Source organism: Nelumbo lutea, chromosome 3 (assembly GCF_056320005.1).
Source record: "Nelumbo lutea isolate HS-2025 chromosome 3, American lotus-T2T, whole genome shotgun sequence".
NCBI classification, from domain to species: domain Eukaryota; kingdom Viridiplantae; phylum Streptophyta; class Magnoliopsida; order Proteales; family Nelumbonaceae; genus Nelumbo; species Nelumbo lutea.
In genome coordinates this window covers 50,746,512-50,766,989 of record NC_142686.1, presented here as the reverse complement: position 1 = coordinate 50,766,989, position 20,478 = coordinate 50,746,512, and the positions used below count along the sequence as shown (strand labels likewise).

The 20,478-nt window shown below is 38.3% G+C and overlaps 1 protein-coding gene across 5 annotated transcripts in view; it reads right to left on the bottom strand.

Annotated features, from left to right (window-relative positions):
• Positions 1-1,260, bottom strand: part of LOC148864908 (phosphoribosylaminoimidazole carboxylase, putative / AIR carboxylase) — a 49,056-nt gene extending 47,796 nt beyond the window's left edge. Inside the window, exons 1-3 of one of the 5 annotated variants that reach the window (XM_088980351.1) lie at positions 946-1,078; positions 466-621; positions 23-335 (exon numbers count right to left, since the gene is read on the bottom strand). In XM_088980351.1, the coding sequence (XP_088836477.1) occupies positions 23-246 (224 nt within the window). In that variant the 5' untranslated portion in view covers positions 247-335; positions 466-621; positions 946-1,078. Of the gene's footprint in view, positions 1-22; positions 336-465; positions 622-945 lie in introns of all 5 variants that reach the window. The other 4 variants (XM_088980352.1, XM_088980350.1, XM_088980353.1 and 1 more) reach the window with 4 other exon arrangements.
• Between the last annotated feature and the right edge of the window lie 19,218 nt (positions 1,261-20,478).

The window sequence follows — 20,478 nt, the reverse complement described above, 5'->3', positions numbered from 1 at the left end:
GAGGGGAAAAAGTGATAGATACCTGGTTGAACTGGCATGATCTTCCGTATATGCTTGACAGCAAGAGATCCAGTTCTTATGCTGCATTGAAGAAGACCCACTCTCAACCTTTCCTCTGTTAACATGTCCCATTGGAAGACCTAATTCCTTTTTTAGTTTATATGTAGGTTGACTCCTAAATTCCGAGCAAAACAGAGAATCATTTAGCTGACCACAGAAAACTGCAGAGGTACTGCGTAGAAGCATTCTGCGGCTCCCCCAACTAATAATAACTTGTCAAACCTTCGAGAACTCCGAACGCAGGAACAACTTCTACACTCTTACAACAGAAATAACTGTTGCAGAAGATGAGAAAAACAATGAGAATCTAATGAAATTTCCAATATTATCAAATTATTAGATAACTGATGAACCGATAATTATCAAACAAAAAATACAGACAAAGAAACTGATGAACCGAGATACCAAGTACCAACAGTTCGGAGGAATTACAGGAATCGACATTTACGTAGCGTAGCCCCAAAGCTAAATACTGAAATAGATTATCAATCTCTAGGCTGCAAAATTTTTAAAACAACAACAGACACCAACGCTTCAGGAAGCTCACGAGTCCCGGAAAACCTGCAGAGGGGCTGGATTAGTTCAGAAGCTGGTCCCAGAACCAGCAATAGAATCCACTAAACCTTTGCTCCTTGACAACCCAAGTGAACTCAGCTACTGGGTAAATCGCCCAGCGCCTTCAAGAGTTAAACAGAAACTTGGGACTACAAAACAATGATAAAAAGAACTTGAAACTGTAAACCAAACAACGAAAGGAAAGGAAAGGAAACAAGAAAAGAAAGCGAAGGAAGAATTTATTGTAAATTTGTAATCAAATCGTAACTTTGGAAGAATAAAATAAACACACAAGTACAAAATGGGACGGGGGAGACAATGCATGCATACCTCTCCCTCAATTTCTGCAGAGACGAGACTCGAGAAAGAGAAAGCGTAGGACGATTGCTCGATGGTTTATCTTTATGGGTTTTGTTCTGGGCCGAAGGCAAGTATTCCCCGTTAAACTAGAGACCAGATCTGCTACATACCTCACAGGTACATCTGAATGTGCATTAAAAACATCATCCGTACTTATATGTTATTATTTACGAAAGATATTCCGAATGCACGGTGAGATGTGCCTCTGAGAACAGATCCCACCTGAACGGAATCTGCCCTTCACAAATGGGCGCCTCATAGGCACATCCACCGTGCATTGGGAACATCTCCCGTGAATCATAATTAATAAAATAATAAATAAGGGAGATGCTTGTGAGGCGCCGTCTGTAAGGAGCAGATCCGGTCTCTCTCATTACACTAGGGCTGCGAACAGTGGAATCGAATCGGATACGAGTATTTTGCCGAAAAAAATGGACAAATCCCTTAAACCTCCCTGGGCTTTCTGATAAGGCCTTAAAAGTTAAAACCTCTCTCGACTTTGAGACGTCCATGTCCATTATTCCCATATTAATTCTTTTTAGCATAAAGGGACCTTTTTTTTTTTTGCAAAAAAGAAGAAGAAAAAACTGCCATTCATTACATCATTCATCGCTTGTTGGCAGATTACTGGTTGACCCTTGCAAGCCGTGTAGGCTAGGGTATGAGCTGCTTTGTTTAAGTTTCTATTTACATGGCTGATAGAAAAGTTTTGGAAGGTCGACAGAGTGTTTTTAATACAATGTTTCTAACCAGTATGAGGTCTTTATATTGCTATTCAAAAAAGTTACTAATTGTAGGGAGTCTGACAAGATAATTAGCCCACGAATTCCTTCTTTTTGAGCTGCTTCCAGGCCATCTATAAGAGCTTGAATTTCTGCATCATAGCCACAGACTGCCCAGCAAGGTCTTCCTTGAGCCGCAATAATGGTTCCTCTGTGGGGCATTAGATGATGTAACTTCTTCCTGCATGACTTGTGTTGACATCATAAGAGCCATCAAAATGTTGGTGAGGTGTTGAGGATGGGGGTAGATCCTGGTTGCACCCTGTGCTGGCATATGCTCGGCAATGTGATTGGTTTTGTGTACTAATACAAGACTAAGCTTTCCTGACAATGTCCATTGGCGAGTATTTCTTGCTTTGTTTGGAAGGTCGTCTTGTTTCTCGCAGACCAGATCATGTATAGGAGAGTACAAAACCTAGCCATGTAACTGGCTTTTGTGGTTTTATCCAAGTGTGCTTTCAAATGTTTCATCCATAGCAAAATGAAGACATGTGTGGATTTATTTTCGGCTAACTCAGGATTGATACCCAGTTGACTCTCACACCATATAGCTCTTGCGAACGGACAGGAAAAAAAAAAAAGGTGAGTACTCGTTTCAATGTTTTGTTCGTAGAAAATGAAAAGAAGATCTTCCTCCTTGAGCCATTGTTTACACTTGTCCTTTGTTAGCAGACCCTCCCATAGTAATTTCCATGTCAACAAGATGCAACGGTACGGTATTTTGAGGGTCCAAAGTAGTGGCCAACTGAAGTGTGGGGAGGATGATGTTGGATTCATGGAGAGGAAAGCTCAATACGCTGACTTGACTGTGTAGACTCCACTCTTGTTCCTTTTCCAAATTAGGGTGTCTAAACTGAGTTGTGGGTTTGGATGGAGATCAATAATTTTCTGGACTGACCTCATCTACCAAGTTATTTAGAAGCTCATGATTCCAGTACCGTCCGTCAATGGTGACTCATCTGTTGTGAGTTTTGGTGGAAATGACTTGGTGTACCTCCAGTTATTGCGGGGACCCAAGGGTCTTTGAAAAACTAAATGGATTGGCCGTCCTTGATCAGCCTTAGTGAGTTTGATTTTAGAGAGAAGTTTGTGGGCCTGTTTCTACCACAGCGAGCTGTCTCTCTTCTTTTTAGTTGAGAACTAGGAAAATTTTTTTCTTTTATTGCTTTACTCCAAAGTGACCTGGGAGATTGTTGTAATCTCCATTTGTTTGGCCAATGATAGAAACCTAGGCCTCCCATTCCTTTTGGATTAAATAAATTTCTCCATGCTATAGTGTGCTTCTTTTCCTTGCCACCAGAAATCTCTAGACAATTTATCCAATTTGTCATGGACTTTATTTGGGTAGACTGTAGTCTTCATAGAGTATGTTGGGATTGCCTGAATGACTGATTTCGCAAGTGTGGTCCTTCCAGCTTGTGATAGGAGTTTTGAACTCCATGAGTTTATTCGAGCACTTATTTTGTTGACTACATCTTGGAGCGACAGGTGGTGCTTCTTTTGAAGGTGAATTCTGGTGCCCAAGTATTTTGATCCTACCATGGGGTTTTTTACTTCGAGGACGTGTGAAATGACCTTCCTATGTTGTCGTGGTACAAAGCTACTAAACAAGATTTGAGATTTTGAGTAATTTACTCTTTGACCTGAAATCTCTTCAAATTGTTGAATGATCCATTCGAGCACCTTTATCTGGTTCAGTTCTGCTTTCTACAAACATTAGGTGGGTGATGATCCATTCTTGCGAATTCTTACCCCCTCGAGTAAGCCATCGTGTGAGGCCAATTGAAGGAAGGCAGTGAATACTTCCATTCCAATGTTGAACAGGTATGGGGATAATGGGTCACCTTGTCGTAAGCCCCTCTTCAAGTTGAAGTTTTCAAAAGATTCCCCCCTAACTTGATTAAGAAGGATGGGATAGAGATACACTGATAAATGAGGTTAGCCCATTTCTCTGGAAATTTCATTTTTAGCAAGGCTTCTTTAATGAAATTTCATCCCATTCTATCGATGGCTTTCGACATGTCAATTTTCAAGGAAATGTAACTCTTCCCCTTTTTTTGTAAAAACATGGAGTGAGTGATTTCCCTCACTAATAGGATGTTGTCTGTGATTTTCCTGGACTTTAGGTAGCCAACTTGATGAGGTGAAATTAGTTCCTGTAAAATGGGTTGGAGTCTGCCTACCAACCATTTTGAGATGATTTTATATAAGACATTACAGAGACTAATGGGTCGGTAATCTAATGGAACTGTAGCTGTGGCAAACTTGGGGATGAAAATTATGTTGGTATTGTTCAGTTCTCTTGGGAGATGTTCTGATGCAAAGAAGTGAAAATACCAATTGGAAGATGTCATCACTCAGTAGGTTCCAATAGTGTTGGTAGAAATAAGCAGTGAAACCATCTGGACTTGGAGCTTTATAGGGATGCATTTGGTGGATGACATCATACAATTCTTCAATGCGAGGTGGAGTTAGAAGGTCCTCTATTTGATGTGTGTTCAGCTGAGGGGGTGAAAGGTTGGAAAGAGAGAGACTTGACTAGCTTTCTGAGGTCTCTCCTATGCTTGACATGTGTTCCTTGAATACTTTGGCTATTTCTTCTCTTGAAGGTGACCCAGTTCCCATTCCCATCTTTTATCCAAGAGATGTCATTCTTTACATTCTTCTTATTGGCCATATGATGAAAAAAAATTGGTATTTTTGTCCCCATCTTTGAGCCAAATGTCACGGGATTTCAACCTCCATAAAGGGACTTATATAGATCCCCCTTCCATTAGAGACGTCAATGTCCATTATTCCCATATTAATTCTTCTAATGAAGTTAGTAGATTTTTTTAATTCTAATTTTACCCTTGAATTGTTAATACAAGTTATATTTTAGTATTTCATTTTTTTACCACACAAACAAACCTTTTTTGGTAAAGAGAGATTAAAGGGTATTTTATTTTTTGTTGAGAATTTAAGAGTATTTCAATCATCAAGCATTTGATAACTTACATAACAGAAAAAAAAAATGACATTATAATATGTTTAAATCCATAACATTAGTAGTTGTTGTTGGATTTCTAAGAGTAAAGTAATAGAAGGGGTCTAGAAGTCCCTTTATCTTCAAAGATCAAAGGAGGTTTAAGGGCAAGTCAAAGTTGCTTGGAGGTTTAAGGCTTTTTCAAAAAAACTCAAGAGAGGTTTAAAATGAGTTTTTGTTTTGTTTTCTTATTCTTTTAAGTGGGGGTAACTACCACATTATCACCAATACTTTTTTAGAGCAGAAGTACATTTGAGTGGATAGACACATGTTTTAGAAATGAAGTTTTTAGTTGAGAGTACAAATAACTATTTTTTAAATGTTCTTTCTTGAAAATATAAGATGTTACTTGTCTCAGGGAGAAGCTCTCTGGTTTGAGTGCTTTTGTTCTAATATATATTAGTAAAGAATGCCCCACATACTAAGTACAGGGCTAGTATTCAGATTTTTTACCTTGATTCATTTTGATTTATGTATTCTAGTAAATTTTGCTTGATACCCATTTTTGGTTATTCAATCCAAAAAATTAAATCAAGTTTTATTTCTAAATAATAACCCACTTTGTGGATCCTACATAATCTAAAATGAGTTTTTTTTTATTCTTTTGGTTGAGGTAACTACCACTAACCTTTGTAAGAGTGGAAGTAACTACCATTTGAAGCCCATACTTGCTTTTAGTGGGTAGACACATGTCTAAAAAAGGAAACTTTCATTTAAGAGTAAAAATAACTACTTCTGAGATGATATTTCTTAAAAAAATATGATGTAACTTGCTTGAGTGAAAAACTCTCTAGTCCAAGGGTTATATATATTTGGGACCAAGAATTAAAACATTGATAATCAATATTGTCCATGTATCAATATGGTCAATGTCCACTTCTTTTAATTTGTTTATCTTTTTAATTTAATAATAATTATTAAAGAATTGGTGTATATACATAAAAAGCTTTAAAATACCTCTATATTGATGTATCAAAGCATACATGGGTACACCGTTACAAATATGATATTTATCGATATTTTGATCCTTGCATTAGACTTCCTATATTCTTGGGCAGAGGCCAAAGGGGCATTTTCCAAGGAATGCTAAAGTTGAAAATAAATTAAGAGGATGATTGAGAACATGGTTGGTTTTGCTTTTGAAAACACAAGCAATTACCACATGAGAGAATAAATTAAGCGATTGTCTACATCAATGAACTAAGGATTTACACTATCCAATTGGGCATTAGTGATGCATTTATAACCAATAAGACTTCATGGGTGCTTGCAATACCTAGATCAATTGGACTTTATGGGTGCTAACCGAACCTAAACTAGTAGGATTTTCGGGTGCCTACAAGACCTTGTAGTTAGGCTTAACAAAGGTGCTAACAAGACCTTGGTGGTGTTTAATTGGTTGAACACCTACCTACTTAAAGTATCTCTTTTTTCTTTGGAGCAAGTTTACAAATAAGAGAAATCCTCTCAATAGACAGATATATACAACACAAGCTCAAACTATCTCAATTGGTAGAATTATCAATAGATGCTCAACTTAGAGAAAAACAACCAACAAGTGGGTGAGGTTATACAATCTCGGTAGCTTTGCAGCTTTGTTCACCTCTAACATTATTAAAGCAAAATGATCTTTTTTGCAAAAATGACACCAGCTAATTTGCTTTCTTTAAAAAACAACTATATACAATATGTACAAGGAATGTATAAGTTTTTTTACAAGTCTTGCTTCAAATCTCTCTCTTTCTCTCTCTCTTTGAATCAAGCTGAGTTCCTCTATGTATAGAGGATTTGAGAGTAAGTGATTATTTTCTAGTCATTGGAGAGACTTTACCTTTTTAGCAATAATAACTATTAGATCCTTTAAATGGTTAAATTTCTTCAAAGTATTCGACTATCAATTTTTGTTAGTTAACCACTTGACGAATGGAGGAATCTTTTTTCTCTCCTGGTCAGCTGGATTCTCCATACCAATCAAATAGTAAAATTTAAACTCCATTTTTTTTGGGCAGTCAACTTATATTTTTAGCTAGTTCACACATATTCTCAAATAGGGCATTTTGCATGCCTCAATTGTCATAATTAGTTAATACATCTTTATGAGGTAGCTAACTACTCTTTACAGTCCTAACATTTCATGTCTCAACTGTCACTGCTAGTTAAAACATCTTTCTACGATAATAAACTATTCTTCGCAATTAGTACAAAACTTGCCTAACAACCCAATACTATGAAACCTTCGAAAATTTTGTTTAAATCCTTGGAAATTCTTTTATAGAATCAAACATATTTAAGTTTGTGGTTTTTAAGGTTGATTTATTAAGTTTAATCTTGTTGAGCATCTATAAAATGTATCATACAACTGATTAAATTACATCAAGATCCTAAAAAGATAAATATAATTGAGTACAACTTAATATAGTCTTCTCCTTTATGAGATGTAGAATATCTTCTTTGAACATATCCAAAACCATTAAGTCCTTCAATTGAGGTGCTTGGAGCTTTCTCAATTAAAGAGATGATGATAGTACACATGTTATTTGAAGTACAAGTATCCAACTCGGTAGAACTTTTTTTTAGCACAAAGAAGTTTAATAAATATTTAATACACACTAGATACACCATTAGTACTCTCAATGGACTTGTTATCATCAAAACATATATGGTCAACATCTAGACCTAATGTGGCCCCTATTCTCACCTCTTTGTGGATGGCTTGAAATTACTAGATTAATGGTCTTAGTCTCTACTCCCACGAGGCACATTGATGCTAGTCATGTTCTAGGATTTTATAGGATTTTAAGCAAATTAGGAGTAAGTCCTTTGGTCAGCCCTTCCTCATATTCAAAAGTGGTGTTTGAATTCACACTCAAGTGGGGTTGATATTATTATAAAGAGTCCTACTATTAGATGCATATTCGTAAATAAAAGTAGCACTCACTTTATTATTAATAAAAACAAGAATAATAGAAGAAACGATTTCAAATACAACATTATTTGGGGGGCCCTTAGCTAAGGAAAAAATAGAAAATATTGAGGCAATAGTAAAAGTAGACCCTCCATATCCTACAACCATTACTTATAATTTTTGCAGTATAGTTCCTCAACTTAGTCCTCTCTTGCAAATAAGTTACAATGCTAATGAAGTCTTCTTTAAATAGTTCTTCCATTCTAAATATGTTGGCTTCTTTGTTACTACCTCTGGTGAGGTTTAGTTGCTCTATAGAGAAGATGCCAAGCCTTGGTAGCTACCTTCTAGTGTCTTCATCCCAAAGTAAACCAGGCTTTCCCCTTCTTTCACAAACTAGCCATTAAGAGTATTTTGGTAGGGCCTCATCACTTCTCCTTCATAAGGTATTACTTCTAGACAGGCTTAGATGGTGTTCTGATGTCATTTCTATACTCTTCTAAAATCTTTCTCTATAGATTAGTATCCTAGCCCGAAAGGTGGTCTCATAATTTTAAACTACCACTTAGTTGTCCATTGTTGTCTTCTAAGTCATAAAACTAGGAATTAACCCATTATGTAGGCCATAGTGATAGCGTTGCAATTGTCGCTGTATTAAGTTGATATTTTTTTTGTCATGGTATTTCTCTTTCCATGAACATAACTTCCTCACAACAAAAGCCATGCAAATCCTCTCTTTGCTCATTATGCTAGATACTAAGGATTTGAGTGTTCTACTTTGTTGCCAAGATAAAGGGAAATGGAAGTTTAGGATCTCATAAAATTATTGCAATTCATCGTCTATTCATGAACTTGACTTTCTAATGGAAAGTAGAGGGTATCATTTCATTTTTGTGTAATCATGGTTTACCAAGAAGCATGTTAAATAATGATGATATGTCAATTACTTGAAAAAAAAAAGAAAACATCACTAATGCAATCTCAATGTTGTTTTTGAGAATGCAGATCAGGTTTCAGTGGGTGTTGTCATTGGTACAAACTACTTGTATAGGTGGCAAGAAGTCTTACGGTTCAAAACCAAGATCTATGGTAGTCTTCAAGGGATAGACATTTAGTGTTGAGTTATTATCAACTAATACAATAGGAACTTACTTGTTAAAATCTATTGTTATATGTAATGCACATGTGATCAAGCCCTTCTAATAGATTTGCATCACTAAAATTTATGGCATCGGAGGTGTACAAAGCTCCTATTAATTGTACCAACTACTATAGAGTGGTGTCAATGGGAACTTGGATGTGATTCAAGGATTTTTTAAACTACCTCTTGGTGATTAAATGAAGCCATTAGTAGTCCCGAATGGAAATATTTGCTTATGTTTTCTTTAATTGCTTCAGAACATTATTTTCCTTTGCCTAGATTTATTCATCTAAGTTCTTGAAGGGTCGATGTAGTCTAATTATTATCATTAAGGTACAATAGTATTAAGTCCCACCCACTTCTAGTGAGATATTGCACATCATCACTCTTTGCACCTAGTAGGAAAAGGTTTTCTCCCTTAAGTACAAAAGGTGCTACTTTTGTTTGAATGAGTGGTGATACAAAATTGACTCAAGTTAGTTCTTCAACTTATAGGAAAAAAGGTTGAATAGTGGCTATGTCTTCTTATGGGGGACCTTTTTGGGTTTGAAAGAGCATTGTTGAGTGTTGTGGTAACTATGAGAGCAAGAGCTTAAAAAAACATGGGAACAAAAGGACCTCATGCTTTGGATAGAAGGGGGGAGGGGTCTATCAATAGTATAGAGATAGTCAAGTGATGGGAAAACCAAGATAAAACAAACTCTAAAAGTCTTTTAATATATAGCTAAGAGTAAACCTATCTACATTCAAACTAACAACAAAATGAAAAATGCTACTAGTGGAACTTTGTCTTGCTTATAAGAGCATGGTTCACTAGCACAATACTTTCACAATACTTGCACTTTTACTTTTAGCTAGATTTGCTTAGTTTTGCCTTTCTGCTTTTTCTTTTTTTAGCAACTTGAAAACACCCATCTTTGGGTCATGATATGATGTGAATTACCATTAGGTATCCCAAGTAGTGCAGTTGGTACTTTTTAATGAAGGAAAACTCATAGAAAACAATTAGCAGTAACGATACTGAACCTTTGGTTTTACAACCCAAGAACGCCCAATGACCTTAACCTCTATGCAAGTAGATAGTGCTATGGGTTTAAAGTTCTATGGTTCTAAAATAAAACCTACAAAGAATAGCTAGGCAAGGAAGAAAAAGAATAAAACTTGGAGTCCAAGGAATGACTTAGGCGTTGTTTGGATATACTTGTACTTTTGTACTTTTAAAAATATCAAAGTATAAAGTACATAAAATACTTTTTGTATTTTTGCTTTGAAAACCGTTTGGGTAAAAATTATGAAAAATATGCTTTCCAAAATAAAAATACTATTTTTTGTTGGAAAAAAGCACATCGTTTGTACATTTGGTAATGGCTTCCAGTAGTTTCGGTGTCTAAGACTAGTGATGGTAGTCCGACTCTAGTAGCAACGAGTGGACCACTCATTTGAACGAAAACAAAAGGACAATTTCACCAAAAGAGTGAAGTATAAAAAGTTGACTTTGTGCTTTTGGGGTTTTTCATACTTTTAAAAGTATGAAAGCAAAATGTATAAAGTACATAGTACAAAGATTATGTCATGTTTTTTGTATTTTTATACTTTCAAAAGTGTGAAAATACTTTATAAAATTCTATTCAAACAAGGCCTTGGTATTCAAAATCCAAGAACTATTTATTATAAGGCTTTTCTTGGTTTATATAGTATTGAGAGATGAGCAATACAAAAATATTGGCACCTAATCAATAACCCAAAATAACTAAGTAAAGGAGTTGTTGACACAACTATGTAGGCTTGTGATTAAAATGAAAATTGGATAGTTGACGATGTATGGAGTGTGATTTAGACGATAGGGGGCCAATAAGATATCCGTTAGGTGGTCAGTTCTATAGTGATTGTGCTTTAGGAATTGACTACAGGAAGTTGACAATTAGAACACGGGCATGTGGCCTTGAGCATTGTTGTTTGTCGTGTCACTTCGGGTGTATTGGTGATTGTTGACCTTGTAATGTAATATCTGTGTAAATTGCACCTTAGCATTAACCTTAGCATTGCGCACCAGTGCAATGTGTCAAAGTTGCATGCGATGAGTCCTAGTCTAATGTTTTGTACTCAAATTGTATTTTCTCTTATATTTTATTGCATTGTAATCCTTACTAACGTGCATTAGGGCTCTTCACTCTCGTGCACCAAAGTCTCATCGTAGCAAAGAACTTCCTCTTTACAACTATCCTCTTTGTCATAATGCTGGGAACTCTGGGATGCATCACCAAGGAAGGTTCTATGTTTCTTACTTGCAAAAAGTTGAAGCTTAAGTTCTCTCAACAAGAGCACACCAATACACCTCTTGAAAATAATTCAATTAAATAGTATAGGGTGGACTCTTTTCAATATACCCTCAAAATAAGAGTATGTGACTACGAGTGGCATTATATTTTATGGAACCAAGTCTTAGTTATTACCTTACCTAGGGTTGTTTTAGGGACAACCATGAACGCAATGCATTTGTAATGCCTAAAAGAAAGAGAAGAGAGATCATGTTGTGAAAGTGAGTGGGTGTGTGCATTAAGTTGATAGGTGCACCTAGGGCATTTTTGTAAAATAACCGCCTCTTTTTTTACCACAAACAACAAGAACAAGAATCTAAAAGAACAAAAAGCACAAACGAAACTCTTATTTACAGTTAAACAAAAGTAAATCTAACTTTATGGCCTTCCTAGAAACTTAAGAAGGCTCTAAGCAAAGTTTGAAAGGAAATAAAAACTCAAAGAGTAAATGGGAACCAAGAAATTTGTTTTACGACAAAGTGTCACACAACCAATGAGGATCAACTTAGTAGTGGGTGTGATCAACCATGCAATTAATGGAATCAACCACTTGGTTATTAGGTTAAGTTTAGACAAAAATCTTAGCCATTGGTTGCCTCCACATTTTTATTTTAAGCCGAAAACAAGTCAAATGAAAGAAAAGATATTTAGAAACCTTATTCCTAAAAAATGGGGTTTCCCTATTTTAATTCACCATTTTATTTAAAAAATGCATAACAATGTACTTTAAGGTATGAGGAAACTTTTTAAGTCTAATCTCTAGAGTCCCCAATGGAGTCGCTAGTCTATAACATTCTAACTTGTGGGTAAGGTCCATAGGGGGAAGTGGGAGTCACCACCTAATTTTTGCATTAAAAACTAGGAAAATATGTGGAAAAATAAAACGTGAGGGAGTTTTGAAAGCCTTCCTTCAATCTAAGAAAACAATGAATTTTTAGTCTAAAAAATCCCCAAGTGGCTCCAAATTATTCAATTTAACCTAGGCTTGAGATTAAGGTTTGAATGTGGAAAAGGCTAGGCATTGCACTCAGCTAGGATCGAAACCACAAGTGAACACCATGAGTGGACATCTTTTGAATCCTTTGCAAATGGTGGCAAAATGTCAAGAGTTATCAATAAAGAAGGGCAAATGCCTCCATTGAAACTCTCATAACGATGAAGTCTAGTATAAAAGTATGGAACACTTTTGACTCCTAAAACATAGAGACTCACAATTGAAACAAAGGAATGTATTTATGCTAAGGAAGAACTCTAGCCTAACACCAAAAAGGAGATACTTGAACTGTCGAACTATCAACTAGCTCCCCTAATAGTTCTAAGATATTAAGGTTATTGTGGTGGTATTTCATGGCCTACTACCTAGGTTGTTTCAGGGGTGGTAATGTTGCCATCATGCAAATTGATTTGGTTTTTTTTTTTTATTTTTATTTTGTAGTAGTTTATTGAACCATCTTCTTCCAATTTGAGCCATGATTTGCACTACTTACAATCTCCACACTTGTTAAATGGACTTTCTTTTTAAATGGCTCAACATCATCTTCAAGCATCTGCTTAATTGTATATGGGGTAATTACTCTTGGAACTAAACTTAGGGTGATCATTTTTAGCCTTACCCACAAATCCCACCCTTGAAATTCTGGGCTTCGGCCTAAGTTTTTTGTTCAAGCCTAGCCTAGGCCTACCTTAGGCCCAAAAATTTAAGGTCAACTATAGGCCTAATACTTCAAGTCTAGTTTAGCCTACATATTTATAAATATGTATACTTTATAGATAATTTAGTCATATGCATATATTTTATTCTATGTTATTTTGTATATAGATATTATAAGATGAAATTTATAATACATACTATATATAATATTTTATATCATTTAATGTACAAAATAAATTTTATATGCATATTACATAATATATGATATAAAATAGGGTAAATTATAGATTAATACATTATACTTTGGGGGTAGTCTCACTTTAGTACCCCAACTTTAACACATACCATTTCAATACCTAAAATCTAAAAAAAATGCTACTTTAGGCCAAATCCATTAATTGATGTTAGATGGTAGGTGAAAGGATAAAAATACCCATTGAGGCTGCATTTGCCATGTGAACAGACCAATTAGACTTATATGGCTTTTAGTACTTCTCACTAGCATACTTATGACAAAAAATCATCATTGGAAAAGAGTCGTAGAGAATGTCATTGCTACTGATAATACAGAGGTTCTCTACTAATCTTTTTTGTACTTATTCACCTAAGAAGATAGGGGTTTTAGATCATTGTCATTGTCAAAGTGGACGAATAATTGTTACCACTGTCAAGGAAGAAAATCAAGATGAAAAACCGTATTTTTTTCTTCAAAACAAGCATCACAAAGTGCCCACACTTGCTTTTGTGTGTGGTGGCGGTCGAATAGTTGATTGCATGTGATAATGATTTGGCTAGGGAATTGCTTGTGTTTCATCCTAATGCAACATAGTTGAGATCATTAGATCTCATCTTCTAATTCCATTGTTGAAAAGCATATATGAAAATAAGAAAGGACTAAAGTTTTAATGGTTTTAAAGAAAATTGTACAATGGTCCAAAAAATAATGAGAAGGGTACTTACGACATTTTTAAAACTTTTAAGTCACACACGTTGTCACATGCTATAGATAATGGACAGAATGATAACTATGGGACTAAAATGGTGGTTTTAAGGAGTTCAGGTATTATAGTGGCACATTTTAAAGTTTGGGTGCTAAAGTGAGATTACTCCCAAGCCTTGTTTGCTTTCCTTTCAGCCATTTACCCAAGTAAATTCACTTACCTGGGTAAGTGTTTCCCGGGTCAATAAATTTATCTATGTTCTTATATTGCTCAAGTGGGATAATGGCCATTTTACCCTAAAAAAATATCTATTTAGAAGGGACAATGTTGTTCCACCATATGCTAACAACCTTCCCTTCAAGTGGGAAAGTTATTTACCCACCTAGGAGGGTAAGTGATACTTAGGGATAGTGACTTTCTCATAGGTCCCACATGAATCTATGAAAAAGAACATGGGAGAATCGGTCAATGGGAACCATAATCCTATTGACCAATATTTCCCCATGAGAGTTCTTGAAACAAACGGGACCCTAAAGTATATGGTCCTAATATACAATTTACCCTATAAAATATTAGATATATGTTGTATATTTTACATAAAAAGATAAGTCCCAAATTAGGTCTTGTCCAACCTAGACCTAGGCTTATGTTTCAAACCCGCAACCTTGGGTGAGATAGGATTAGTTGACTGCATTAGTTGTTGAGTAAGTTGTGGGATTGATAGTAACACTCTACACTAGTCATAAAATATATGGGGCCCACAATCATCTAACCTATCAATGTGGGCCCCATGTATTTTATCATTGGTGTGGAGCACTACCATTGGTTCCACAACTTGCTATTACAAGCATTCAATTGATTTGAATTCACCATGGGCCAGGTCGGGCCCATGCCCAAGCTATTGCCCTTATAACAAGTGAAAGGCCCGGCCTAACCATGATCACTCCTAAACTAAACATGTAGCCTGTCAAGTAGATCCTCTATCTATAAATTATTGAAACCTTCCCTAAACTTTTTTGATACACTTACAAGTATACCCCCCTCTGATAGAATCTTCTAAAAATGACATGAAAATGCCTAAAATACCCATAATTACTATTGAGGTTGGTTGCTATAAGAGGAAAAAATAATACAAACTTTTGAACAACAAAAACAAAAAGAATTTAAAGTTACAGCTTTACCTTTGAATGATCGATATGAAGGGCAATTTTGAAAAATAAATCAATTTCAGAAAAGAGATTGGATGGGTTTGGGGTAGTGATTCATGTGAAAAGAAAATTTGGAAAATAAATGTTTTTGTAAAAATAATTGTGTCAGCACCCAATTTTTGCTCAATCCACCGCTTGAACCTCTAATTCAACCCAGATCCCTAATCAGAACCTTATGATCCATCTGAAACAGCCAAAAACCCAAAAACCCTGAATTTCACCTCAAAAGCCCTCAGATCCATCGTTAAACATGCCCGATACCTACCCGATGGCCCTAATTGACCCCCACTTACATCTCAACCATTAGATTAGACACAACCATCAGACCTAGAAGCTCCTAAGACACCTACCCATGAAATTTGAACTCAAAATTCCTCTGTTCACCCATTCATCAAGCAAAGATTCCATTTTGACCCCTCTCCTTAAGCTAAAACCTCAGGACCCAGATTCCCTTGATTTGGACAGATCTGAACCGATCAAACCACATCATTAAACTCTAAACACATCAAAACACCTTCCCATAAAGTTTTAGCCCTAGATTCTCCCGTCTGCCCGTCCATTAAACAAAGATTTTGTTCCCACATCTCGTTGATCCAAATCCCTATGACCTTGACCCTCTAAGACTAATCAGAACTCATCATTAGAACCCGTACACCCCCAAATACCCACCTGTGAAATTTCTGCCCCAAATACTTTCATTTACACTTGATTACACAAAGATTCCATGTCAAGGCTCTAAATTGACTGGATTCTATATCTACCTAATCCGGGCCCTGTTGGCTCAATCTAACCTTACAAATTACCTCAGATTACCCAAAAATCCTACCTTGTGAATATACATTGTTTGCTCTTTGATTACACAAAGATTTTGTTGTGATGCCTTAGATTAACCAAATCGAGCCCTTTCTAGACCTACCCAATATGTGCCCAATTGGGCTAATTTGACCCCACCAATCAACCCAGAATGCTCAAAAACCCCACCTTGCCAAATTTCAGCCAAAAATACCCCCATTTACCCTTTCATCTAAAAATATTTCGTTTTGGCCAATCTCACTGGCCCATTCACACAAACCTCTTCAGCACATAGTCATATCTCAACCCTCCATTTTTTGATAAAAAATTCCCCACCATTGAAACAGAAACCTAGCCTGACCCCTTTAGACCTGGTTTGACCCAACCTTTAAAAAATTACCAAAATACCCAAATGTTTCCCAAAATTATAAAATTACCCCTGCCTCCCATATAAATTCAATGTAAGCTTCATTCGCCTTCCTTCTAGCGCCAGGGAACCGACAAGATCACTGTCAAGGGATTTTCTAGAGAAGTTTACTATTCATCATCTTCTCCCTCCGAAGGCGAACCTGTGGTGACCGCCTTGAGTTTCTCCCGTCGCAGTTCTCTATGTTCGCTGTGTACCATCAACAAGAATAGATGACTTACGACGATGCAATCCTTCTCTGATTCCCTATTTTGATTTTAAGATAAACCCAGACTCTTCCGGTCCCATTTACCTCCATAGTTTTCCTTCTTATCACCCCATTGTCATTCCTCTATCATTCTAATCATCAATCGAGCTCCTACTCTGTGAACTCTATTGTTCGAACTGGTGGCTATCCCGATCGAAATCCAAGAAAATCATTACCTGTCAAGTGCTAACAATCCTATATCGAATTGTGTTGAGGGGTGATTTGGCCCAACCTGTTAAACAGCAAACATGTGAATGCGACCTGCCAACTAGGCTTTGACTCAACACACTTACTACCACTTCAGCACTTTCGACCACTTCGGGGGGCCAGGCCACCTCGGGTGTCTCGAGAACCTTGGTAGGGACCAAGGTCCGAGTAGCTTAGGATTTCCTAGTCTACCGAGGACACATGTAGCAAACTTCTAGAAGCTTGCCAATTGTCCCCGAGCTCTTCGGGATCACGCCATATGACTGTAGGTCTTATCCTCATTTTGCTCAGATCGGATGGATATGATAGGCCTTATCGGCCAGCACGTTATCAACCTTCCAGGGCAGAATGGACTCCTAACGGCCTAGGCCAAGGATTTCAGAGGTGTTTCGTGTAACCCATGAAAACTTGTCTATATAAGGGCATTAGCCAAGGATCTCGAAGGTGTTCTGATTCCAGCCGAATCAGAACTAGCACCAGCAGAATGTGCACTGATCTCCTCCCCAGGGTGGGAGGACATATCGGGTCCCAACCCCTCCACGGGGCCAAACCCCACCTCGGGATCCAACAGTGGGTCGGCGCACACCACCACCTTCCCAGGTGTTAGATCGGAGGGATCGGCCACAGAACAACCGCCAATCCAGGACCGATCAGTGGCAATCACGCGCATGAGAATCAAGAAAACCAGGTTAGTAACTAGTAGCTTGGGACCCCTTAGTCCGCAACAACCAACATCCCTTCAATGAGAATGCCAGTAACAGGGACCCGCCTCCTACTCAGGGCAGTGTTCATGATAAAGAAAACATAGGGCTGAAACCGAGGTTAATAGTCCTAACCACGAAGCAGCGAAGAAGCGACATTATCGCAGAGCACATCATACTTCGGCCCGCAAGCAGCAACAGATAGGGGAAGGGAGGAAGTGAGCTCGGTGGCTGCACAACTGGCTCCTATTTTATTGAGTCGGCCCTCCCCCTAGCACCAGAAATCCTCTAGGCCCCAAGGCCAAAAGGCTTCAAGACACCTGCACTGGAGACGTACAACAAGAACACCGACCTGAATGACTACGTTAATAGTTTCCTGTCCCTGATGTTACTCGCCGGAGCAGATGAGGCAAGCCTATGCATGGCCTTCTCCATGACCTTCAGAGACACGAGCACACGACTAGGTCATGGTACAAAAACCTACCACCGGGTTCAATCAGGAGCTGGGTGCAATTCATGGGGCTGTTTACTACCCACTTCATCACAAGTAAGAAGTGCTCAAAATCCGTAGTGAGCCTTTTGAACATGGTCCAGTGCAAAAATGAGTTGATCAAAAGCTACATCAAAAGGTTCAATGTGAAGTGCTTGCAGATACCCGACCTCGACCGAGCTGTGCAGTTTACTGCAGCCCATAAGGGAGTTCAACACATTGAGTTTCGTTGGCACCTCGGGTTGAGCCCTCCGAAGACAATGGATAAGTTCCTCGACGAAACTGACAAGTTCATCAAGGCAGAGGAAGTCCAGGTTAGAGCTGCAACAAGGCAAGAAGAGGAAGCAAGAAGATGAAGGTACCAGTAGCAACAAACATCGGCGATGGAAGAGCAAGTTGCCAAAGCGAAGTAAGTCCCTGCACAAGCGAAGTAAGCTCCCACGACAGAAGAGCAAGTCACCACCTTGGGGTTCTACGTCAAGTTGGCGATCTAGGACCCCACCTATTCAAAGGTCTAGCTACACCCCTCTGAATGCGAAGCGGGGTGAAATCCTTATGGCGATCAAGGATACTAGCTACATCAAGTGGCTGCCTAGGATGAGAGGAGAACTAGAAACCAGAAACCCCAATGTAAATTGCCATTTCCACCATGATTTTGGGCATGGTACGAAGGGTTGCCATAGCCTCAAGGGCAAGATCGAGGAGTTGATCCACTACGGATACCTGAAGCACTTTATGAAGCATGAAGACAGGGAAGCAGCGGACTGACCAATGTAAGGACACACCAAAGTCGAGTAGAAGGAATGACCAATAGCCACCCCGGCAATCGCCGCCACCATAGGACAGGCCAATCCGCAAGGTGGCCAATATGATCACCGTCGGGTCTATTGTAGCGGGGTGCAATACATTAGCAGGCAAGGCAACATTCTGGAAGCTGAGGCATGAAGATGAGAATCCATCGAAGCGACCTTGAGTCGAGAAGGCAATCTATTTTACCAAGGACGATGTACGCGTGATTCAGTATCCGCATAACGACACCCTCGTGGTTAAGCTGGTAATTAACGACTTCGAGGTGAAGCAGATATTGGTAGACTCTTGGAGTTCGGTGGACATTTTGTTAATGGAGGCATTTGATAAGCTACAGCTGGAGCGAAAAGATTTGCAACCAGCAGACACACCCTTGGTCGGGTTCAGCGGAGATGTGGTGAAGCCCCTTGGCCGAATTATGATCCCGGTTGTAGTAGAAACCTAGCCCAACTCAGTACGCTTCAAGCATACATTCCTGGTGGTTGCAACTCCATCCCTTGACAACACAATCTTAGGTCGGCCCATCTTGCACGCCCTATGTACGGCGGTGTCAACTTACTACTTGTCAATGAAATTTCCGACGAGCTACAGAGTAAGGGTAGTATGAGGTAACCAGCTAGAGTCATGCAAGTGCTACGTAGCCGTATTGAAGGGCAAGGCAATGTTGACGGACGACGTCAAACTAGAACCACCCCTCGAGCATACAGAGGAGTGCGCTGCCCCAATGAAGGAAATAGTCCAGGTCCTGGTCTCTAACGTCGAGCCAACGAAGACCCTCCAGATCGACACTTGCCTAAGGAACCGCTTTGGTCACAACTAGTAAGTTTCTTACTTAATAATTTAGATATTTTTGCTTGGTTGGCAGTAGAAATGCCTGACATTGACCCTAGCATCGTAACTTACAAAATTAATGTGGATTCCTTAGTTAGGCCAATTAGACAATGAAAAAGGAATCTTGCCCCGGAGCAGTGGAGGGTAGTTGATGAGGAGGTCAGGAAGCTCCTTATAGTAGACTTTGTTAAAGAGGTCCAATACCTGAGCTGGGTGGCCAACCCTGTGCTCGTGAAGAAAGCTAACAGAAAGTGGCACATGTGCATTGACTACACCGACCTCAACAGAGCCTGCTCAAAGGATTACTTCCCTCTTCCTAGAATAGATCGTTTGGTAGATGCGACATCGGGCCATGAGTTGTTGAGTTTCATGGACGATACTCCGGTTACAACCAGATTAGGATGGACCTTGCCGACTAGGACAATACTGCATTTGTAACTAAATTTGGGCTATACGGTTATAAAGTGATGCCCTTGAGACAGAAAAATGATGGAGTGACCTTCCAGCGTCTTGTAAACAAAATTTTTGAACCTCTTATTGGAAATAAAATTGAATGTTATGTTGATGACATGGTGTGAAGACCCAATTTTCCATCTCTTTACTTGATGATTTAAATTATGTTTTTCAAATTTTAAGGAAATATAACATGAAGTTCAACCCAAACAAGTGTGTCTTTGTGGTCACATCGGGCAAATTTCTTGGCTATATAGTGAACCGGCTTGTCATTGAGGCCAACCCGATCAAAATCAAGGCCATACTAGATACGAGACCATCTTGGAACATCAAAGAAGTACAAATACTAGCTAGTTGGGTAGCCGTCTTAAACCGGTTTATGTCTAAATCGGTAGGTCAGTGCCTACCCTTCTTTAAGGCAATAAAAAAGAACAAGGACTTTGAATGGTCCGATGAGTGCCAACTCGCGTTCGACGAGCTAAAAAAATACCAAAGTACACCACCGGTTTTAACCCAACCCGAAGTTGGAGACGAGCTGAGATTGTACCTCTTTGCGAGTGATGTGATGGTCAGCTCG